This window comes from Dipodomys ordii, unplaced genomic scaffold, assembly GCF_000151885.1.
Source record: "Dipodomys ordii isolate 6190 unplaced genomic scaffold, Dord_2.0 Scaffold12, whole genome shotgun sequence".
NCBI classification, from domain to species: domain Eukaryota; kingdom Metazoa; phylum Chordata; class Mammalia; order Rodentia; family Heteromyidae; genus Dipodomys; species Dipodomys ordii.
The window spans coordinates 26,008,727-26,033,756 of NW_012267228.1; the positions used below are offsets into that span (position 1 = coordinate 26,008,727).

Genomic DNA, 25,030 nt, shown 5'->3' on the forward strand with positions numbered 1-25,030 from the left:
GGCCTTCCCAGCCCTTTTAAATTTTTTTGAAGTCTGTTCTTTAGTGAATAAAGTTCCCAGAAGTCCTGACTTGTTTGAAAAATGTCCCAGGATGGCTCTCATTCTCCTGACTAGCCATGAGATACACTGCTTCTTTTTTGGTGGCAGCAAAGAACCATCCAGCAAAAGGAAAAGCTTCCCAGGGCTGATGGACAGCCCTCCAAGAATGCCCCTAACTGGGTAGCGGTAACCTCATCCACAACAATGGCTTTCCCACTTCGGCCAATGAAATCCAGAGTTTGTAGAAGAGAAGCCACGGTGTGTGGCAGGTTCTCGTGCTCCCGGAAATGGGTTTGTATCCTTGAGATTAATTTTATGCCTTCCTCAAGGACCTCAGCCCCAAGCAATACACTCGGGGATGTCAGATCAAGATGTGTGGCTATTGAGGCTGTAATTAAATTTAATAGGCAGTTTATCCGGTTCGCAGGAAGATGTCAAGGAAGAGAGGGACAGAAGCAAGCTTATGGGGGAAATCATTTTGTAAGGATGTATCCATCTGGAAAAAAAAAAAGAAAAAGCACATTGCCCGACCCAGCAAGTGTGAAGAAATCTTCATCACGGGCGAGAAGGCCACTTCATCATGCAGGGCCTGTCGCCGCTTCTATTAAAAATAACGCACAGCCGAGCAGCGGTATGTAAATCTAGCTCACTATTATGCAAACGGAAGGCAAGAGGCAGTTAATAAAACACAAAATAACCCAGTATTTTATTATCCTGATGGCTGACTCATAGGCACCAGGCTGCCCGTGGCTTGGGGATTGTCTTCCAGACTGCAGGTGCAGACGCTGCCGTAAGCTGCTGAGGAATTGGGGTCCCCGCGGACCAGTGCCAGCATTTTAGAGAGGTCTTGAATACCAGGGAGAGCTCAAAGAGGGCCAGAGGTGCTAAATCGGGGGAGGCAGCAATTGGGAGTCCAAAGGAGGGGGGGCTCTCTCCTTCCCTGGCTGTCCCGCTATCCTGGATATCTGTCTGTCAGGCTGCTACCAAAACCCTTCTCTGCCACTTGCCTACAGTACTGCACCCTGTGGTCCTCTTCCTCCCCCAGGGCCTTGTTAAGCCCCACAATAAAATCCAATTACACGGCCATTTTATTTATGTATTTTTATTGATGGATTGGTTGAGTGCCACACAAATGGTTCTCTTTCTCCTGCTGGTGTGGTCCTCTGCTGCCACATGCTGCTCTTCTGCCTGGTTTGCTTATTTATTTTCCCGTGTAATATGTTATCTTTTAGTCTGTCCAAATGACTGGATGTCTTATGAGCCTGCTTAGTATACATTGCATTTAAACCTGACAAGTCAATTTTGCAAGAACAAAAATCGCCCCCCCCCAAAATACCCCGTCATTGTGGCATTCTGAGGTCGCTGACACAATGGACCCAGTTTAGCACCATTTCGGACTGGTTTTACTTTCAGCAAATAAAGGTGGAATGGCGCCCGCCTATAAAATGCCATGAATGGTAACTCCACAATGGCTCCTTAGCTTTCTTAACTACTTAGGAGGAACTGCAGATCCTTAGGGGTGCCCCTGGCAAACTGTTCCCTAGGACATATCCACATGGCTAGACAGCTACAGTCCCTTCACGATGGGGGATGGACCCCAGACTACAGTGGAGGGGGGAAAGAGGAGTGGCAGTGATGTAAATCCAGCCCTAAAGGATGTCCAAGAGCTGCTAGAAATTGGGGGTGACTGCAGCTTCTGGATGGAGCCATTGAAGACCCCTTGATGTCCCCCGGGGCACGTCTTAAGGAAGATCCCAAGGACTGTTCCATTGAGCTGCCAAAGCCTTGGGTCAGGCACAAAGCAGCCAGGGAGCAGCCAGTTGAAACTCCTGACTTGAAACTTCTCTCGGCTCTCGGTGGCTGACCTTCAATGCCTTGTAACCCCCCCCCACACACACACAGCCCCCAGCACGCTAGCCCCAAACTGCCTCCTCAGACTCAGCTCTGCCTCCTGTCCAGGCCTCCCTGCCAAGCCCTGGGGCCATGTTTATGCCATTGCCTTTCCTGAGAATTTCTTTTCCTTTCTCCACCACCCGGCCAGATCCTGGATACTCCACATGGTGCCTAGAAAGTCTTCTTCAAACGATGAGAGCTTTCGTGGGCTGCCTGAGTTTCTAATGGCTCACAACACCTGGGACAGAATTTGATTTTCAGCCAGACTCCACAACACAGCCCCAAGCCCAGAGGGTAAGAACCTTGCACTCAATTCTACTCTCCGTAGGAATTATGGATTGCACTGTGTTTTCCTGCAACCCTCACACCCAGAACTGCAGTATATAACTTAGTTTGCCAATCAGCCTTCACAAAGGTAATCCAGTTAGTGAGGTTGTTAATGGGTCTTAATCCAGCTTGACCAGTGGCTTTATGAAAAAGGAAAATTTGGACCCACAGAAGAAAGGGAGGAGATGGAAAATGTGCCTTCAAATCACAAGTTGCCTACTATATCAGAGACAAAGGCCATTTCCCCTTAATCTGTCACCTTGATTTTGGATGTCCAGCCTCCCAAACCATGGCAGAGTCAGTCAATGTCAAAGCCACCAGTCCGTGTGACTTCTACAGCAACCCTACGGAGCTACCCTGGTAGGTACACAACCAATGTGGACCAGAAACTCACGGGCTGGTGTGGGTGATGTGCAAAGCAGGCGTATCTACTAAATATGGGCTGGTTCTGAGGTAGGAATGGGATCAGAACCTGATACCATGAGTCCCCCCTGATTCTTCCTGCTGCTTCTCTCTCCAAGGAGGCCAACTTCCTCACTCACCAGCTACAGGTTTTGATGAACAACGAACTGGCTTATCACCAACATGGCTTTTTCTGAACACAACGCTGGATCTGCCAAGATCTGGAACTGCTCACAATGTCCTTCATTTTCTAAAGTATTTCTAGAAAGCCTGTTAGGGAGTGAATGATTGTGTCCGAGGTCTTTTTTTTTCTTTAAGTGGATTAAGGGCTCTTTAAATCTTCCTAGTTTGAATTCACAAGTGCCCTCAGCCTCCCGCATGCACAAGGTGATGTGTTCTGCATGTGGCAGTCAGGTGTGAGAAGCAGGCCATTCTCACTGGGTCCAAACTGGCCAGACGTGCAGTCATCCCTTCACCCTCCTGTACCAGAGTCTCGGCACGTGGTTCTAAATGATGACAACGCCGATCTTCACAGGGTCAAAAGCACTACCCATTCTGTGCTCTTCCTCTCTGCCAGAAATGGTGTGAGGACATGGATGGGCTTTTCTCACTGATGCCTCTAGTATCATTAAAATTCTCATTATTTAGCTGAGAGAAGAGTTCACGCCTGCCATCCTATACTCAGGAGGCTGAGATGTGAGAATCATGGTTCAAAGCCATGTCTGTGACACTTCTTATCTCCAATTAACCAACAAAAAGCTGGAAGTGGAGGTGTGGCTCAACTCCAGTTGAGAATGAAGAAGCCAAAACAAAGTGTGAAGGCCTAAGTTCAAGCCCCAGTACACACACACACACACACACACACACACACACACTTGAAAGGGGAACTATTATTTGGGGAAGGGGAAGTAAAAGGGAGGAGGGAAAAGAGAGGGTGATGGATGGGGTGAATATGATTGAAATATATTGTGAGTACATTTGAAAATATCATAATGAAACACATTAAAATGTAAAAAAGGAGGGTAATAAAAATCACAGAGTGGGTCAAATACAATCAAAGTACATTATTATATGCATGTACGGAACTATCACAAGGAAACCCTTTGTGTAATTAATATATGATAATCAAAACTACCAACTATTTCTGGGTACCAGAGGCATATACTTGTAATCCTAGCTACTCAGGAGGCTGAATAGCTGAGGATCGCAGTTGAAAACCAGCCTGGGCAGAAAAGGCTGTAAGATTCTGATCTCTAACTAACCAGCAGAAAGCTGTGGAAGTGGAGCCGTGGTCATCAGCCTTGAGCAAACAAACAAGCCAACCCCAAACTAAGGCTAAGGCTCTGAGTTCAAGCCCCACTACTGGCAACATCTACACAAAACTCTACTATGAGGGCAAAGGAGCTGAGGCTCAAGTGACAATATAAATTGTAAAGTCTCACATCCTGCTGAGCAGCACGGGCAAGATTTGCACCTGAGTTTCTAAAGCTAGGAGCCCCAGGGACATAGTTGATCCAGTGAGCCTGCGGAAGCAGCCACCATCCTCAGGATGAGTTTGTGCTGCCCAGCTCGCTCCCCACTGTACTGTCCGTACTCAGCCCCTCCCCTCCTTTCCACACAGAGCCCATTCCCTTTCTTTATTAGGGTGAAGGGTCATTCATTCCTTAGAAACCTTCAGAAGAATACTAACTCTGAAGTTTGTGCTTGCCCTGCCCAGGTGTAGAGGGCAGAGAACTTGCTTCTGTCTCCCCCTCCATTCCTGCCACCCCCTGGGACCACAAGAAGGTACTCTGAAGGATGTGCAGGTGGGCAGCTGGCTGCCTGCCTTTTTTGTTTCCCATCTGCCCACTTATTTGCACGGCGTCTGGCAGTGATGGCACACTGTGAAGGTGGCAGGAAGTTTCTGGCTTTGGGAACAACTGCCTGTCTTTAAAAAAAAAAAAGCTCAAGTCACAACTGAGCTTGTTGAGAATGTGCCCTGGCTGCTTTTATTTATTTATGTGCCCACCTACTTCCAGAAAGGATCTCAAGTCACTTACAATGAAAACAAAGCTAGATCTGTGTCTAAACGGTGGAAATCCAGACCAAGGAGCGCACATTCACCTTGCTGGGAGAATGGGCCTGTGTGCCTCTGGAAGTAGGTAGAGGGCCATCCTCACAGAGGAACAGGTGCATAAAAGCTCCACGAAGAGCTTAGGATAACGAAGCCCCAGTGGGCAGATGACAGCTGTCTCCCAAAGCAGGGCAACTGGGAAGGATCCCAAGCTGCGAGCAGGGGAGACCCGGGAAGCACTGGGAGACAAATGGGGGAGTGGACCAAAGGTGCTCAGCACTGAGCACCATCCTTGTGATTGATCGGCTGCTCCAGAAGTAGATTAGAGAATGTCTGGGTCAGCTTTCCTAGGCGAGGAGGTAAGGTTGACCACTGGCTTCTGCTGAGCCATGGCTGATGTGATTCCTCCAAGAGTCCGTGTCCCACACACTTGCCATACTGGGGGAATCTGACCCAAGGAGGGCCCAGGCTCTGGAGTGGAGTATGCTTTGATTTGTGCTTGTTCCACTCCTGCAGATTAGACCGGCCTACCTCACCTGATTATCCTGTGGGTCAGGTCTAGGGGACTGACTGTTCACCTGGCGAGGAGGGAGGGGACCCATGGAGTAGAAGATTCAGGTGTTGATATTTTCTGTGTTTTATCTCCTGGCCCCGCTCAACCTCCTCTTCTAGGAAGCCCTCCCTTGAGATATCTTGGTCTTCTTTAGAGCTAAACATTTTACTTATTCAAGGAAAACAGTCATGTCTTTCTACTTGGACGCTTCCAATGGCTTTGGCTTCAATTCTACCTGTTGGGCTGCCCTGGTCCATTCTGTAGATAGTATGATGGTTAAGAGCTCTGCCACTGGAGTCAGACTGCCCAGGTTCAAGTCATAAGACAGAGGGAAAAATTACTTGGCTTCTCTAGGCCTCAGTTTATTCATCCATATATGAGGGCAATAATATTCATCTTATGAGTTCTCACAGGGAATAAAAGAATTCATAAGCTTAGAGAATTTAGCATGTTCTCTGGGCCTTGATAAGTGCTGACTTTAGCGATAATGATAATAACAGTTTTGAAGAAAACATGGTCTCTGGGACGTGCTAGAAGCTCAATAAATATTGGCTGCAATGATAACAGACTTTTAATCACCCGCTGTCACTTTCTCCCCATTGTTTATAGGTGAAAATTCAGACTCATCAGTTAGCTTTTCAGGAGTCTTCATGAGTCCTTCTCTTCTCCCCTTCGACTCCCAACTCAGTATCGTTTAAGGTCAGGCCTTCTTCTCCACGTCACAGTGTTAAGGCTTGGGACAATGCCCAAGATGTGCTTGGTGATCAGAATTACATTCAAAGGAATTAATGACCTGTTCTTGGTCCTGGTTAATCCTCAATTCTCTTTGTACCATCAGCTACCCCAGCTGGGGGCCAGGTCCCTGGGGGGCGGGGGATGTCAGTTCACATCTAGTGAATGGATACATGGCACCTGTGGTTCCTGTCACACCACTGCTGGGTGGCTCTGGCCAGATCTCCACACAGATTGCCTTTCAGGAACTTCCCAGTTCATCTTCCCAACTATTTCCTACCATGTCCAGTGACAGCTGGGCAAGAAGGGGGAGGGGGGAGACAGAAGTCACAGCTCACTGTCATGCAACTGATGGTGGCCAAGCAGGATCTGAATCACACGCCATGTGGCTCTAGGCTCTTACTCTGATATGTGGCATCACCCTTCCCAGCCATTGCTTCCCTTCCCCAGGGCATCTGGCTTTGGCCTGAGGTAGTCCTGCTCTGGGCTAGGATCAGTGGGGTCTGATCTCTGAGCTCCTCCTCAGTCATTCAGCCTCAGTCATTTTCCTCCTGGCCTGCACTGTGGGGGCCCCACAAGATCACTCCCGTGCTGCTGCTCAAAGCCCAGCTCACAGCCTCGGCTCTTCAGCATGGTGGGAGTGCTCAGCTGAGCTCCCTGAGAGGAAGACGGAGGGGTGAACAAGATGGCCAGGGGCCTGTGATGTTCCACTGTTCTCCATTCTTCCTGGACTCTCAGATGTGCACAAGTTTTGTTTGCCCAGCCATACCTCATCCCCCTCTCCCATGTCACCACTGCCAAAAGCTGGAGTACACCAACCCCAGCCCGGGTGCCACCCACCTCAGGCTCCCTCAAGCATCTTGAGTGGACTTCAGTGTGCCAAGCTCCACAGAACCTTCTAGGCCAGTTCTGGTACCATTCCTGCACCTCTCAAGAATGTCTTCAAGCACCACTATTTTTCCCCTTGCCATCATTCCTTCCAGGTGTCACCATCAAATCTTTTCTTCTCAGGACCTTACTTACTAACATTTGTATACCACACCAGTTACCAAAAATCCATTTGGATTTTTAAGTACATTAACTGGCATCTCAGGCAATATTGTAAGCCACTGGAAGAGGCCACATGGAATGCTAGTTGTATCCATTTGTTCATCTGTCAAATTTCGAGGTCCTACTATGTGCCACAAATTAGGAAAATATGTCAGTAACTATAATATATGCAAATGCCTCTTGGAAAAATTAAAGAACTTCTCTGGGATCCAGTGGCTTATGCCTGTAACCCTAGCTACTCAGCAGGCTGAGATCTGAAGATTGTAGTTCAATGTTAGCCTGGGTAGCAAAGTCTGTGAGACTCTGATCTCTAATTAACTAGTACAAAGCTGAAAGTGGAGGTGTAGCTCAAGTGATAAAGCATCAGCCTTGAGCAAAAAAAAGTTTAGGGACATCAGTCAGACTGTGAATTCAAGCCCTAGTCTGCCTGTCTGTCTGTCTGTCCGTCCATCTGTCTGTCTGTCTGTCTCTCTCTCTCACACACACACACACAGACACACACACACACACACAGACACACACACAGACACACACCCATTAAAAGATCATTATGATATCTCACCTAGAATATTCCAGACCAGCCAACATAGCACTCCTAACTTTCAATCTTTGAATTCTTCTGTTCTCTTCCTGAGTAAGAACTGTTGTGGAAGCCATGTCACACAGGACAGTGGAATCAGGGGAAACTGCATACCCAGGGACACAGGCCATCCCTACCTTGTGCTCTTTAAGCCCTGGCTTGAGGTTTTCTTCTTCTTCTAATCCTGGGGCTTGAACTCAAGGTATGGACACTGTCCCTGAGCATTTTTGCTCAAGACTAGCACTCTATCACTTGAGTCCCAGCTCCACTTCCAGCTTTCTTGGTGCTTAATTGAAGATCAGAGTCTCACAGACTTTCCTGTCTGGGCTGGCTTTGAACCTTGATCCTTAGATCTCTGCCTCCTGTGTAGCTAGGATTACAGGTATGAGCCACTGGTGCCTGGCCCTCACTGAAGTCAGATATCATCCAGAGGGATGGCCCTGTAATGGTGATGAGATATTGCAGCTAGGTTGGTGTTTAGGAAGGAGAGAACCCATTCTCCCAGGGTCCCTTCTTAGCTCTGTACAGGTATCTGCCACAGTCATGAAATAGTTAAATAGTTTGATCTATTTCTTCAGCAGACCAAAGTCCTTGCCTGAGAGCAGCAAATAGTTCAGGTTCCCTAGTATACAAGCCAGCATACATTAAGTGCTCAATGCATGCTTCTTGGTGGGTGCATGCACAGATGACTGACCTCGCAAAGCATTATCCTATTCAGTCTGCCACGTGGAGGCACGTGGCCACAGTATAGCTCTACTTGGTTGGCATGCAAATCTTGGGATAAGTTTGGGAGTGTGTGTATGTGTGTGTGTGTGTGTGTGTGTGTGTGTGTGTGTGCACGCTCATAGCCTGGGGCCAGAGAGGCCCTTCCTTACCGTGGTGTATTTACCCAGCTGGCAGAGTGAGGGGAAGGTTTCTTGGTGAGCCTTTCGGATCTTCTCCGTGAGGTCGTCCAGCTCGGCTGTCATCTCATAACTCTCAGGGCTCTCTTGCTTGGAAGGCTCCTTCTTCTTCTTGTTCCTGTCATTCCTGACAGCTGGAAAGGAAAGAAGGCAAACCACAGGTCACTCACTAGTGGCGGGGCCTGGGCTGCCAAAAAGCCAGGTGGTTCCATCTCTGAACATTGACTCGGGACCACCTGACACCTGGGTCGCGATGGCAGGACAATTAAGATCGGTGACAGGAGTGGGATCTATATCCCACTGGACAAGTACCTGATGGCCAGGGTGCCTGGGCAGGGGGCAACATTTGTCTTTCTGGGTAGCTGGGCACCTGGCCAGTCAGCTTAGGAAGCTTGTGGGCACAGCCGGAGGTGGATCCTGGCTGTGTGAGAGAACTTTGCATTCAGTGAAAAACCAGGTGCCTCTCCTAAAGACCCAGTGGGGAAGGTCTTGGGCCTGGGAGGCAGGCCCTGAACCCAGTTCCTGTGCCTTCGTAACTAGTGGTTCCTAGCTGAGTGTTTGGTTCCCTTTGCTCTTCAGTTTCCTAAATGAACTGCACCTTTGAAGAGATTCATCTCAGGAATGGTAAAATTCCGCTTCTTGCCCTCTCAATTTTCAGACTGCTAGACTTTCTGTGTTAACCATATTGCCTTTTGCTATTCATAATGTTATTTTATTTATTTATTTATTTATTCGTTCATTCATTCATTCATTTATTTAGTCAGTCGGTTGTGGGTCCTGAACTCTGGGCCTGGGCACTGTCCCCCAGCTCTTCAGCTCAAGGTTAGTGTTCTACCACTGGAGCCACAGTGCCACTTCCAGCTCTTTCTGCTTATGTGGTGCTGAGGAATCGAATCCAGGGCCTCATGCATGCAAGGCAAGCACTCTACCACTGAGCCACCTTCCCAGCCCCTGTAATGTTATTTAAAACAAATAGAAATCATCCACTCTGAAAACCATTCATTCTTTGGGAACCACTGAGTCCAGGCCTCATTTGGCCCCTTGGATCACAGCAGGTGGATGCCATCTGTTCCTAAGATGCCAGGCACACAGTGGGGGCTGGGGGACTGGTGCTTGGTATCCTGGAGATGTGGCCTTCCCCATGGCAGCACAGAAATCCAGTGCAACTGAATGCCCCAGTCCCTGGTTGGGACCGGTGGGGACGGCGACGGAAGCCTGGCAAGTAGAAGGTGAACCACAGCATGAGCCTAAGTTTCCCTGGGGACCTCCAGGGTGCCAGGCTGCCTGCCTCTGCCACCAGCAGAGGCATGACCTGGGATTGGGTGCTGTAAAGTGACCCGGGGCATAATCTGATCTGCCTAAGAGGATTTTGCCTGGGTGTCCTTGGGAAAGGCCGTCTAAACCATCTGCGCATGGGCAAAACCAGGTTGCTAGGAGAGTCCCTGCACCCTTTCCTGGGACCGAATGGATGGCGGAGTAAGGCGAAGGCAGGGGGAGAGGGAGCAGAAGTGAATGGAAGAAGGTAGGGGTGGCTGGGACTGAGCAGTCAGAGCCTCTGCAGCCCTCCCCTCCCCCGTCCAGGAGGGGGGGAGGGGGAGGAGAAGTAGAGTGCTTTTTTGGGGGTATCTTGAACTCTCTCCTGGGAGCTTTGCCCATAGAACCTCACTCCGTCCACTTACCAGGTGGGCAGGTTTTTGTTTAGTTTATGATTTATTTGTTTATTTAGTCTTTTCGTTTTTGGTACTGGAGATCGAAGCCAGAACATTGCACTTGCCAGGCAAGCGCTTTGCCACCGAGCTACAGCCCAGCCTCAGGCAGACAGTTTGAAACTCATTTTGCAGATTAAGACACTAAACTAAGGCACATGCCCACGTCGGTCCGAGTTCTTTCCTCAGCTGAACTCCCATGGTCCCAAGGAAGTGAACACCAGTCAACACTTTCCTTCCTACCCTACTCAGGAATGTTCCAGACCACTAAGGAAAGAGAGCTCACTTAGGCTTCCCGGGTATAGACTGGCCCACCTGGGCCTCTGTGAGATCTTCCAGAAAGTGTGCAGACAGAGTCAAAGGCTAGCCTGTTGCAAAACAGCGAGGATCCCAAAACTCGGAGAGAGCCCCTACTTCCTCAGCGGAGGGGGGAGGTCTGGAGACAGGCCTAGGGGCGTCCTGCGTCGGAGCGGGCTCTTGGGCTCTGTTCTGAGATCACATGCAGGTAGCTGGTGGGGTCCCCTTCTCACTGGCTAGAGGGGTGGGTGGCAGGATGTGCAGAGGGTGGGAGAGGCCGTGGGCTGGGCACTGTGATGCTCTCTGACAGTCAGATGTGTGCAGCCGAGCTGTTTGACAGCCCAGTGGCACCTGGCTGATGTAAGCACCCATACATAGGTGAGGTACTTAGGGGGTATACAAAATGCTTTCCCGTGCAGCTCACCTCTGGGAAGGTGCAGGAGGGAACAGGGAGCAAAGTGAGGGGCACACACTGTCATACCTGAGAGCCTGCTATACACACACACACACACACACACACACACTCAATCCTGCTCTGTGCATAAGCAGAAAGCAAGGGTTGGTGGTATTTTATTTGCCTCTATGATTCCAGGGCTCAATACGGCACTTTGATCCATGGTGGGGCTGGGGAACTGCTCCATGAATGACAGTATGGCCTGTGACTAGATACGGAGTTCCATTTACCATCAGGGCCTATGTGGCCAGACAGAGCTCGGCTGAGCTCCTTGCTTGCAGGATTTAAAGGCATCACAACCCCCTTAGACTCTGCAGAGGAATCGCTACCTGTCCTCGCACCTCTGCAGTGACCAGATGGGTGATGAAGTGGAGCAGGGAGGGCATTCAAAGGGTCGGGGAGTGTGATTTATACACCTGATAGGACCTGCCTCCATGTTTGCAAAGCACTTCTTGGACTAAAGGTGCTTCATGAAATATCAAGTATTCTCCCTGTGAGAGGCTAAGTGCTACAAATCAGATTTGGTGGCATAAAAGTAACATATTTATGATCCACTATCATATTGCAAATGAAATGAATGTAATAAAAGTGTCACTTATACAAATACCTCTGATGTACGGATCTCGACCTATGAATATGAAAACAGACACCCAAGCACTTTTATTTGAATGTCTAATCATGGAAATAAATGAAGTCATGTTCATTTTAATGTGTGCACTTGTGCACGTATCTGGAATATTGATTTCCACGTGCACAATAAAAATTGGATGCAGGAAACATACAAAAGATGTGGTTTATACTTGGACTCAGGAAAACAATGAAAATACCACCGATGGGATTAAAAAATTCATAATGTTTTACATATATATATATATGCAGTTTAACAAAGGGAACACAATGGTCTATTTACTCTTGCTTGAAAATTAAAAGTCTGAAATTCACACATCTTGACTTCTCAGCTCCTTGCTAACCGCAAGAGTAATGGGTCACAGTGGGTGATTAAAGTGATCTGGTTGTTGTGAGGGATGGGAGAGGAGGACTGTAACACCCAAGAGAAAAGCACAAAAGTCTAGTTGAATCTTCATATCCAAACCATTTTCTGGAGTAATTATAGAAATGAATTACTACAGATGTTGAAGGCAAGTGGGCCTATTACTAATCTCTAGAGATGCTTTTTACGCAATGGAAAGATGGGGGTGGGGAGAATCGTCCACACTCAAGTCTCCCAGTAAGGGTGAGTAGAGTGGGATCAGGCATGGGCCTTCACATTAGCATCCTCTGGAAAGTGGAGACTGACCTTTTCCCTGCCAGCACACCTTGGCTGCCCTCTCCACAAGGGCTCTGCTTCCACATCCCTGTGACTGTGATTCCTCATCACGTAAGGAGATTAGTGCCTGGGGACCAGCCTGAGGAGTGGCACCTGGATGTGTCTGTGTAAGGGATACAGTCCTGGCTTCCTTGGGACCTTGATTTCAGAGCTTGTGCAATGGAGCAACATCCCTAGAAGACAGCTCCAAACCTTGCACAAGGCTGCATGTGTGTGCAAGGACTTTCAGAGGTGTCAGGATGCTCCTGGGACAGAGCCCAGTTGGGGCCTGAAGAGCTTCCTAACCACAAGGAAGCCCAGCAAACCCAGAAATAGGACCCTTTTTATCCATGACCTTCTGAACCATCTGAGTGCTTATTGTTGCCGACTATCGAGCTTTGGGGAATGACTGGTTACACAGCCATAACTAACCGATACAGTCTGTGTTTTTCTATTACAGTAAGAATATATTTTACAGGAGATGTCCATTGAGATGCACCTTGCTGGATATTGTTAAGCAGTTAGAGGGAGGAAGAAAGAATTTTTTCATTCCTGCAACCAAAAGCCCCAAATCTTTTACCATGCACAAAAATGATGCATCTGTTCTCTGGAGGTCTTAGGATATGAATGAATGGAATATTGGACAAGTGGAGAAGACGTTAGGATAAAATTTCAAAGGCCTTTGTTTTAGTGCATCTTTTTATTAACTAGAAAAAAACAATAATTTCTCCATGTCTTTTAGCTTAAGTTTCCACATAAAAAATAAGGACATTAAATTTTTCCCTGGCACATAGTATGCATATATATGTGTAACATGTATATATATATATATATATATATATATATATATATAAATGTAGATTATAAGTGATTGCAACACAAAGTAGTGTATAAAAAATTGAAAGCAAGACATGGTCGTATGCACCTGTAGTCCCAGTGCTCTACAGATGGAGATTGGAAGATTACAAGTTTGAGGCCAACCTGAGCTCTGTGGTGAGACCTTATCCCAAACAAACAAATAAAACAAAGACACCCCAAAGAGTTGCAATTTGTTGAATTCATTTATTCAACAAGCATTTATTGAGTCCTGGAGTTACTGAATATACTGAGTTCAATAATGAATGGCATTTCCCACAATAAATGAAGCACACTTGATACATAATATAGAATGTAGGAGTTTAATTACAGGGAATGCATTGAAATGTGAAATTGCTAAAATGGCAGTTGAGGAAGGAGAAAACAAAAGAAACAAAGGGGGAACAGGGAAGGAAGAGGAGGGAAAGAAAGAAGGGGGAAGGGAATACAGAACACAGAAAAGCTAAAGGTGGTAAGGAGAAAAGAACTGGGGATGATCAGGAAGACAGAACATAGGCAAAGTCAAGACTCGGGATCTGAACTTGACTTACTAGTACACATGGCCGTGCTTGCTCCTTGGGACTGAGTTCTTTCAGCAATTACTTGACACACTTGATGGATCTCTGCATGAGCAAAGACTGGCATGTGTCAATAAGGCATCTGTGATAGGCAGATTTATGGCCTGAGGGGTTTCAACATGCCTCCCAAATACCCTTTCTAGGATATTAATGTATAGAAGTTCCTGCACATTGTCAATACAGTTAAAAAAAAACCAATTTGAACTGTCAGAAACTTAGTCTACCTGTGACCATGTTGCGATTCATATTATACATTTAGTAGAAGTGAGAAAAAGAAAAACTTCCTAATGAGGTATGCAGCCTGTCTACCAAGTCATTCATAATGTGGGTCTTGAAGTATTAAAGATTTTCCTATGAATCTTCAGAATTACCAAGTACAAGTTTTATCAGTAAGGTTTTTGTTCTAAATATATGCTATTAATTTCATTTTTTTTTTTTTTTGGTCGTGGGGCCTGAGTGCTGTCCCTGAGCTCTTCAGCTCAAGGCTTCATTTGTTTCCTTTTGATTTTTGAGATGGAGTCTTGCTATGTAACCTATGTAGAGAGCTGGCCTCAATCTCGCAATCCTTCTGTCTCAGCCTGTTAAGTGTTGGGGTTACAGGTGAGCACCATCATGCCTGACTAATTTTATTTGATTTTTTTTTAGAGAAATGGCAATTCATGTGTTGATTACACACTAGTCCTGGTGGGCATAATTAGTAATGTATCCATCTTTTCTCCCTAATAATTATTCATTTTAAGTATCTTTTGTGGGGTGGGAAGTGGCACTGGGTTTGAACTCAGGTTCTTTTGTTTGGTGGGCAAGCCCTTTAACCCTCTGCATCTTCCAGGGAGCTGGAATTACAGGCATGAGTCACCATATTGATTGTAAAGTATCTTTTCACTGTGAGTTTCATTTAAAAGAATCTATCCACCTGTCTAGCCATCTGTCTATCCTCAGAGTATCCATCATTAATTTGTGCATTTATCCAGTCCTCCTGTCAGCCACTCATTTGTCTGACATTCATCAAGTTGTTCATTCAGCTGTCCACCAATCTGTACCATTTTTTATCCATTGATTTGTCCATATACCTGTCTATCCACCCATATTTCCATTTATTTATTCATCTATCCATCCATCCATTTCTTCTTTTAAAGTTAGTCATTGTATTCAATGTGTATTATATAAAAAATGAACTATGAAACTTAAGGGTAGGTATGGGAGGAGGAAAATGGAGGAGAATGAAGGAAGGGGCTACACTGACCAAAAAGCAACTGCACTCATAACCTGACTTATGGAATTGTAACCCCTTTGCACAGCTAAATAATAATAATAATAATAATTATTATTATTATAACTTATAAAATAGATATTGAAGACTTGTACTCCATCTGCTACTGTAACCAATGTCAGAGAAACCACTGAGAATACGGTTTCAAGACATTCACACTCTTGTAAAAGACAAGCATCTAACAAATAAGTATCAAGGACCAGTCTGGATCCTAGCAGGGAAATATTACTCCTTTGACTCATGCAAGGAAGAATACAGAGTCTAAGGAGTGGGTAGTATTGACCCGGAGGTAGGGCAGCTGAACCTGGGAGGGGTCATGGAGAACACCACAGGAGAGAGGAATCTTGAACCAAAGGCCCTAAAAGAGCATGATTGGTTTGACTCTCAGTACTTCCAATTCATAGAACACTATAGCAAAACTAACGTCCAAAGCTTCCAGTTACTGCGAACTCCCAGATCTCTGCACATGTTGCTCTCTTCATCAAACATATCTCCTATCCCTCCAAGCCCCATTTAATTAAGAAGTTCCAGTATGCCAGATGCTACTGAGTAGAAGTATGCAGTGTGTGTGTGTGTGTGTGTGTGTGTGTGTGTGTGTGTTTATGTGTACAAGTGAGTATCAGAAGGATCCGCCTGCAAATGGAATCTGGGAACAGTCCACTTAGGATGGAATGGTAGCAATGTTGGGGATGGCAAATTCCTTTTCCTTTTTGCATTTCCTTCTTCTAGCTCTTGACTTCTAGGAATGGAATTCATGTGGAAGAATCTGAGCATTTGAGTGCAACCTGGAAGCTATGAATTAGCAGATGGAAACAAGAAATCTCAGTGCAAGTCCCCACATTCATTCTGTGCATGTGTGCATGCGCGTGCATGTTGGGTAAAGGCAAAGTATAATATAGTATGCTTCTTTGGTCACATAGCACAGAAGGAGATACACTACTCCAAAGTTCAACACAGGTAAACTGAGGTAGGGGGAACCTTAAAAGGCACATAGCCACTAACCTAGGAGGTGAATATTTGAGCACATGTCTCATTTCAAAGTTCTTTATTGCTCATAAAATAATTCTTTTTCCTTTTAAAGCTGAGTGTCCACCACCAAATGCAATGAGCACTGTAATGAGGACGGCTATTGAGGAGGTCACTCTCAGGCCATGTCTTTCTAGAAGAAAATATTTAAAAACTGAAGCTACAGGCCTCAAGTCAGTCTAGGCACATGGAGGATTGGCAACATTGAAGTCAACTTAGCCTTCCTCCGGGAGTGAACTCATGCTGGTGATGTCTCCTAATGCAAACAGATCACCCCCATCACCCTGTTGTGCAGGATTGTGCATTAGATTAAGTTCCAAAAACCTTCCTACCCTACAGATCTTTAGTTCCCAGATGTTTCATATGAGAGTTATTTGGAAAAAGAAAACCATCTTCACCATTCTCTACCTAGCTTACCGGCACTTGTTTTGGATGTCAGACGCTAACCAAGAATCCAGCTTCTATTCCCGGGAAGGCCTCAGCTAAGAGGTACAAGAAATAAAGGGGAAATGTTCCAGCTAGAGCCTCACAGTTCACTTCCTTTGCCCTTCCTTTGCCCTTGCTCTAACACCCACGCCCAGAATGGGGCTTTCTTCTGTTAATCATAAAGACATCTGCTAAAGTCTTCTAAGCTAGAGACGCCTTCAGGACTCTTGCAGAGCAGCAGGACTGAATCTAGAACAGAAAGTAACTTAGAACATTTCCAGCACCCAGTGGTCCCCATTACACCACAGCTGGTAGCAAGCGAGTAACAAGTAGCATTTAGACCTAGCAACTGGGCCTCTGAAATCCATTCTATCTGTGATCAGTCTAGGAGAAAGAGATGGGTGATGGGTTCTGCAGTATGGCAGGGCAGGCTGCCATCAGGCAATCTGAGAGGAGGGGATAGAGGACAGAGGCAAGTGTATCTAGGCCTCCATTTCTGAGCCTTCCATATTTTCAGTCAGCCTCACTCTGCAGGAAAGTCGTTTTCAAAATTGTGGTGTCCTGCATCTTGTATATACATTTTTCTAATTTGGAGAGGGGAAGGGAAATAACAAAATGCTGAAATAAGGATACAGGTTGAGATGTAGAAGACACTATGTTGAAAACTTTACAACTTTGGCAAGGGGTGGGGAAGTGGGGGGAGTTGGCGAGGTGAGGAAGGAAGGGATGGTAGGGGAAAAACAAAGAAGGGGGTAACAATGCTCAATAGGAAATGTACTCATCACCTTACTCGTGTAACTGTAACCCCTCTGTACAGTATCTTTATAATTTAAAAAATGTTAAGAGTGCATCATTTATTGAATTGGAACCCCTGTTGCACAACTATTTAAAGATAATAAAATAGGATTTAAGAGTTATATCTCTTCTGAACAAGTACAAACTATTTTTTCTTGTCATTAGTCATTAACAATGTAATCTTTCCATAGCACTTAGGAAGTATCTATCTATTATAAGTCCTTGAGAGGTGACTTAAAGTATATGGGAAGGTGTGTGTAGATTATATGCAAATACTACATTATGTTATTTAGAGGCCTAAAGAATCATGAGATTTTGGTGTCTGTAGGAGTTCTGAAACCATTTTCCCAAAGATGCTGAGGGATGACTGTGTGTAGACATGAAAAGGCAGAAAGAATTGCCTATATTGGGGAAAGTAGCTTCTCAGAATTAAATATATGAGTTAATCTAGCTACCTGTCAATTTAGCCATTCATTCATCAATACTTTACTCAGGCATTTATAGGGAATCCATGCTAAGTTATGTCCCTTCCCAACTACTGTTGACTGTGATTTGTGAAGAAGAGTGCAGGGCTTGGCTAAGAATGCTAAGGAAATTCACCTTGAAACACTGCATCCTTGATACCCACGTGGCCTGCTCTCAGCCCATCTAGATAGAGCTTTCCCTATCCCTGGTCTGTTCTAGCCCTCTTGTTATTTGTGGGTCCTGAGGTTTGTGAACAAACCTCTCCCTCTTCAGCACACACAACTCTATCTCTGGAGAAAATGAGTGACTGTTTGACTGCCCACTGATATCCCATACAGACACTCCCCTAAAAGGCACTCTGGCTGCCCTGCAGAGCTCCTTTGCCTCCCGTGTGGCCATCTCAATGGACTCCAGTCACAAAAGGGTAGGTGGACCTCTTTGCTCTTCCGTATTCAATGTTTCTGCCAAGGCCCTGTGAGTCTACCTGTATGTTCTCAAGTTTTCTCCCACTTGGGACAATGCTGTGCAGACTACAAAAGGCAGCCAAGACCCAGCAATGCCACTCCTGGGAATTTATCCAATAGAACACAAACAAGGTTACAGTAAAACCACCAGCACAACCAGGTTCATTGCAGCACTATTCACTGGAGCCAAGATATGGAATCAGCCCAGATGCCCCTCAGTGGATGAATAGATTGAGAAAAATTGGTATATCTACACAATGGAATTTTAGTCATCCATTAGAAAGAGTGATACCATATATAAGGAAATGAAAAGACTTGGAAAAAAGTATATTAAGTGAAGTAAGCCAGATCCAGAGAAACAAAGGTTGCATGGTTTCCTTCATTTGTGGTAGCTAGAATATACCTATAAATCTATAAGTTAACACATTGGGTGATATGCAAGTGGTTACGGATGAATTAACTGAGGTGCAACAGACTCTATGGAAAGTTCAAATAGTATAACCTTTTAGAAAGACTAGGTCAAAGCCCAACAAAATCAGCATCAAGAAAGGGCTTCATGCACAAGAGGGGGTGGGGCCAAAGGGGAAAGAGGGGTAGACAAATGAAGGGGACAAGGGGGCAGAATGCAGACAAGGATTCATTGTATAGATCTGAAATTAACAAAAGTAAGGGAAAGGATAGGTCAAAGGGAGAAGGGTGAATGTTGAAGGGGGTGACATTGATCAAGATGCATTGTATTCATAAACTGCTTTGTTAAGTGGCATCTCCTTTGTATAACTAGATAATAAAAAAAGATGATAAAAACATTTTTAAAGCAAAAAAGAGAGATAGTACTCTGATAACTAGGGTGGACTAATTCCAGATAGGCTACACTCCCTGTCCTGCCAGGTCCTGAGACTTGTTTAATGTCTCCCCTTCCCATCTCAGTGACTCCAATGGGACCTATCTCTTAGGCCTTCAAAGCTGGCTTTTATCATTCAGTTTCTAGGTCATCTCCTCGGCCCCATAAGCAGACAGTGCTGCAGAGTAGAGGCTACATCCTCCCAAAGTTTAATATACAGGATTTTTGTTGTTGGTGGTGGTGGTTGGTTGTGGGGCTGGATCTCGTGGCCTAGGTACTGTCCCTGAGCGCTTTTGTTCAAGACTAGCACTCCACCACTTTGGGCTACAGCATCACTTCTGGTTTTCTGATAATTAATTGGAGATAACTTTTCTTGGACTTTTTCTTGCCTGGCTTTAAACCATGATCCTCATGTCTCATCCTCCTGAGTGACTAGGATTACAGGCGTGAGCCATGGGGCATGCCATTCCTACCATCTGAGGTAGGAATGGCAAGAAAACAACTATAAATCAGAAAGTGGGTCTCACCAGACAACCAGGCTTTGACCTTGGATTTTTAGCTTCCAGAACTGAGAGAAATAAGCTCTGTTGTTGATAAGCCACCCAGTCTACAGTATTAATATTATAGTAGCCTACATGGACTAGGACAGACAGACAGACAAGCACACTCCCTTCCCTTAAGGCTCTCAGAAATTGCATAATGTCTAAAGAATTGTTATTTTCTACAATGGAGACTTCTTCCATTGCCAAATAACTTAACTCCAAAGGGGCCTCATTTCCTCAGCCTCCACTTAGTAGAGCAGCACATGTTGTCACATTAACCTTGTCTTATTTTAAGCACTGTAAGAGAGGAATTCCTCCTAAGGCTTGGAATGCTTCCAAATACTAGTCATAACTTTCAACACATGTCCTAACCAGAAATGCCCAGAATTCTACTGTTGGAAAGGACTGTCATGCTAAGGAGAATCTCAGTTAGGGTGAAATCACAGGAACTGAGTAAGGAAGAGCTGGGTTCCAATCTGATCCCTATGGAGTTTGTCACTGTGTAAATTTGAATGAGTTCCTTGGCCTTGCTCAGCATTGAAAGCCCTGAGCTTTAAACAATGGTGATGATCTCATGGAGAAGCAGAAGATGCAATGGTGAATGGAGAGGATTTCCTAATCTTTCTCTTTAGGCCTTTCTCCATGTTATGAATTTCAAGGATGCTTAATTCTATGTCATTTGACACAGAATTAAGACCTTATGCCATTCTGGGCAGTCTGCTGTGGATAATACTCATTTCTAGATAACTTCTTTCCTAAAATGTGGTGCTCAGAACACAAAATGATGATCTTTCGAAGTTTGCTCGGGTGAGCTCCAAACACAGCAGGCTATGGCGGTCTGTCGAGATATGATTGGCCAAACTTCTTAAAGGGAGACATTATTAGCCAAAGTTGCTTCAAGGGCAGAGTGAGATCATAACTTCCGTAGCCCTGCTTTGCCCCAGTTTGTGTCTCCTCTAGTGATCGAGTAGAGACTAGATCAGGATTTGATATGCACCTATGATAAACAGCATCTGGTTTGTACCAGCCCACCATTTGCTTTTGCTTAGACCTCCAGAACTTCAGATCTTCTACAATCTTCAAATGCCAAGATCATGTCTTGGATCAGCTTTAGCAAGACTATCTGCTCCCTGATAAGGTTGTCAGTCCTCTGTGTTTTACCTGCTGTCCCAATATGTCCCTCACCATGATTCTCTCTCAGGGCTTTTGTATGTGAGGCCACCAGATTGTGTCACTATTCCCTACCTGCCAAACTACCCAATTCTGCCACACACTGTAACATAAGATTTCATAATTGCCAGCCTGCTTTTGGATGTGACTAGAATTGCTTCCAAGCTACAAACTCAAAAAGGCCAATTTACTTCCACAACTAAGTCACAATAGGTAAGTACTAGCCTGAAACATCCAGTCATGCCTCCTCCAAACTAGCTTTCCTGTGGCTTACCTTAAAACATCTGTCATGTTAGCATTGCTACCAAGGATATAGGAAAACTATTCAAAGCCAAAATGCAGGCTTTCTCTAGAGAATATATGTAAAAAATGGGAACAAAGCAGTAATTACCAGGGAGTTGTCACATTTTCATAGGTATTCTGATGATAAATACTGAAAGGATTCAAAACTTGCTATTTCCCTTCGCTGCCCACCCCCACCCCCAATTATTTGGAGGGGGACCACGTTTTCCAGAAAAACTCCATTTGGCTCACCAGGAATGAAAAGTCCCTATAGGATGCCAGCAAAGAAAGAGAACATACATCCCACTTGAAGCAATGGGTCTTACCAAGACCTTCCCCAGGCCTGCCTTCAAAGCCAAGGATTTTGAGTGATAGTCCTCCTGTATTATTCATTACATAATTGCTGTATTTTATTAGAAATATGATCTATTATAACCTTGAATGGAGTACATTAAATGACATTGAAAATTAGATTATTCTGATTATTAGAGAAGTGAGAAATGTGCTAAACATTTGTAAGACTGATAATCAATCAGGGTATCCATTTGAGTGTAATAAAAATCAATCTGGAGCCAGTGTATTTAAATCTGATTTTTTAAGCGTGACATTTTCCTCAGAGTTTCTTTCTAAAATGTCGCCATCTTCCACAACAATGATTGATGCTCTCTCCAGGGAGAAGCACTTACTCCAATGACTTCATCCACTGCACACAAACTCTAGTCCACTTGGAAAAAAAAGGCAAATGAATCACAATAATAGCAATATGTTTTAGGGGACCACAGATTTATGCCATTTAAACTAGAAAGTCACCTATCTTCATTTCCTGGACACAAACGAACAAAATACACAACTAAGATCGTAGTATGACTTCCTTTCTTTTTCAACAGAAGTGAGGAATTTTCATATTTTTATTTCACCCAAGGAAAAAAGATGAAACTTAGTCAGACATCAGTGGCTTGCATCTGTAATCCTAGCTACTTAGGAGGTTGAGATCTGGAGGATTGTGGTTCAAAGCCATCCAGGGCAGAAGAGCCTGCAAAGACTCCATCTCTAATTAACCAGCAAAATGTTGGACCATGATTAATTCTCATTCCAGAAATAAAACCTTGTTTGTTTGTTTGTTTTGGGTCCAGTCATGGGGCCTGAACTCTGGGCCTGGGTGCTGTCCCTCAGCTCTTCAGCTCAAGGCTAGCGCTCTACCACTTGAGCCCCAGCGCCACTTCCAGCTTTTTTCTTTTTGCTTATGTGGTGCTGAGAAATCGAACCCAGGGCCTCAGGCATGCAAGGCAAGGGCTCTACCACTGAGCCACCTTCCCAGCCCCAAAAACCGTGTTTCTACTTTGGTATATTTTATTCTACTCTTTACTTTTCTATACATTTATATTTCCTCAACATAGACTATAAAGTATCCAAATATTTGGATCTACCTCCCATAAACAACATTGTAGGTTGGCCCTTTGTCATTAAATAACCTTTGGGAAATTTTTCATGACAGCGTAATGTTCCATTATTATTGTGGATTAATTTAATAGCCATTCTTCTTAGTTAGTTATATTTCTACCCATTTCATGCTAATACAAATGATGCTGTAATGAACATCTTTAATATGTCATTATGATACCTAGTTTTGATGATTTCTTTAAAGTAGCTTCCAGAAAGGGGATATATGTCTGGGACAAGCAGAAAAGGTCAAAAGCTATGTACATATGACCAGATACGATGATGTTAAATGCAATGAACCCCAAGATAGGGACACAATTTTTTTTCTTTCTTGCTGTTGTTTCTAATGTATTTATAATGCACCATGTGATTTTTTTGTTTCTTTGTATGTTCTTCCCCCCAAGGTATAACCCCTGTCGGTGTCCTGCATCTTGTATATACACTTCTCTAATTTGGGGAGGGGAAGGGAAAAAACAAAATGCTTAACTAGGGATACAGGTTGACCCATTGTAACAATGAGATGCACAAGACACTATGTTGAAAAACGAACTTTACAATTTAGGCAAAGAGACGGGGGAGTATAGTTGCGGAGATGGGAGAGAAAGGATGATAGGAGAAATACAAAGGAGGAGGCAACAATGTTTGATAAGAAATGCACTCATTACCTTCCTCATGCCATTGTAACCCCTCTGTACAGTATTTTTACAATAAAAAACATTATATATATATATATATATATATATATATATATATATATATATATATATATATATATATATAATCACATGGTCTATCACAGAGCACTCAGTGACCAGAGTGGACCTGTCCGCCACAGGCCTGGGCTTGCCTGTCTTTGTAGTGATGGGATAGATTCGAGGGGAGGAAGTCACTGTCGCATCTCTGTTGGGGAGCAGAGCAGCCTCGTGTTAAGCTTCACTCCACAGGCCACACTACACTAGCCCGGTGGCCTGCCTCTCATTCCAACCAACATTGCTGCCGTCAGTCTCCCTTAGGTCAGTATGGCTGGCTTCATGGCTCCCCATGGAGCCACAGACAGCTGAGGGCGGATATAGGCACATAATTTGATTGCAGGGCAACCATGACCCTTTGGCTAGGCTAGGCCATGTTTTGCAAACAGCACCTGCCCAGAAGGAGAAGCACTGTGGCTAGGCCTCCTAGAAGGCCTGTCCTGAAACACTAGATTTAATTGGCTCACTGGTCAGACTCACTGAATTCTTTCTCTCTCCCTTTTTCTTTGCTTTTCGTGTTAAGAGTTTGGATTCGGAGTCTTGTGCTTGCTACGCAGGTATTGAGTCACATCTCCAGCTCCCTCCCCTACTTTTTAACGTTAGTGCTTTTTCAAGTTGGATCTCTCAATTTGTTTTTGCCTGGGTTGGCCTATAAACTCTGATCCTTCCACTCTCCACCTCTAGGGTAGCTGTATTATAAGTGTGAACCATTATGTCCAGTCTGACCATTACTGTCCTCTTTGGAGGATGAATATCAAGAAGAGAAGATGGGGTATGTGAAGGATCTCTCTCTAAGAATTCCTGCTTCAGAACAAGAAGCTAGTTTCCACCCAAAGACTTTCATTCTTTGGACGCTCATCATTTGCATGTTCCAACTCCAAGGAGGCTGTGAGTACTTTCTCTGTCATCAGCCACATGAACTGTCAGCTACAAAATCAGCTGCAATTGGGTTGTACCTATGTGTACGGACGTTATCACCTGAATTAGTGAGTGCCAAAGAGCCAGACTTAGATGCCAAGTGCTAGTGGCTCACATCTGCCATCCTAGCTAAGTAGGAGGCAGAAGGACAGAGGTACAAAGCCAGCTTGGGCAGAAAAGTCTGTGAGACTCTGATGTCCAATTAGGCAGTAAGAAGCCAGAGGTGGAACAGAGCTGTGGTGCAAGTGATAGAGTCCTATCCTTGAGCAAACAAAGTAAAAGGACAGTGCCCAGGCCCTAAATCAAGTCCCATTACCAGCAAACACACACACACACACACACACACACACACACACACACACACAATGATAGGTAGTTGCTGGCCACATTTGGCCTGCCACAGTCAATAGTTTACGGAGGTTGATTTAGGTAGTTAGTAGACTTAATGAAGCCCCCACCCCCAACCTCTGTAGAGTGGTTGGGCAGAAGACAAAAGGCAGAGTTAAGGAATGATTGGGTCTTGAGTGTAGCAAGCAGCCATTAAGGAGGGGGGGCCCACTCTGAACTGAGTGAACTCCAGCCAACAAGCTCGTACAGTGATTTCTTTCATCTTTTCTATTATGACCTTCTTTGATTATAAAGAAGAATCATATGTGCTCATTACACCATGTGCAACAGTCCCGTTAATGATCTCCCACTCCTCCTCCATCTGCAGGGCCCCGAGACAACCCACAGACTGGGTCTGGTGTGGTTCTAGGAGCTGGTTCTAGGGAAACAGATGTGATCACAGGCCCTGCATGAACTCCTGGATCCGCAATTTTAGAAGAGAAGGAAGTCATGGGGGAAGGGTTGGGGAAACTGGGAATGGCCACGTGGAAGAACAGTTTACAACAACCCAGTGTCTATTTGAAGAGC

The 25,030-nt window shown here is 45.0% G+C and overlaps 1 protein-coding gene across 2 annotated transcripts in view; it reads right to left on the reverse strand.

The window, feature by feature from the left end:
• Positions 1–25,030, reverse strand: part of Rarb (retinoic acid receptor, beta) — a 146,454-nt gene that overhangs the window by 12,448 nt on the left and 108,976 nt on the right. For both annotated transcript variants that reach the window (XM_013010454.1, XM_013010455.1), the window contains one exon: positions 8,505–8,665. In XM_013010454.1, the coding sequence (XP_012865908.1) occupies positions 8,505–8,665 (161 nt within the window). The remainder of the gene's footprint in view (positions 1–8,504; positions 8,666–25,030) is intronic.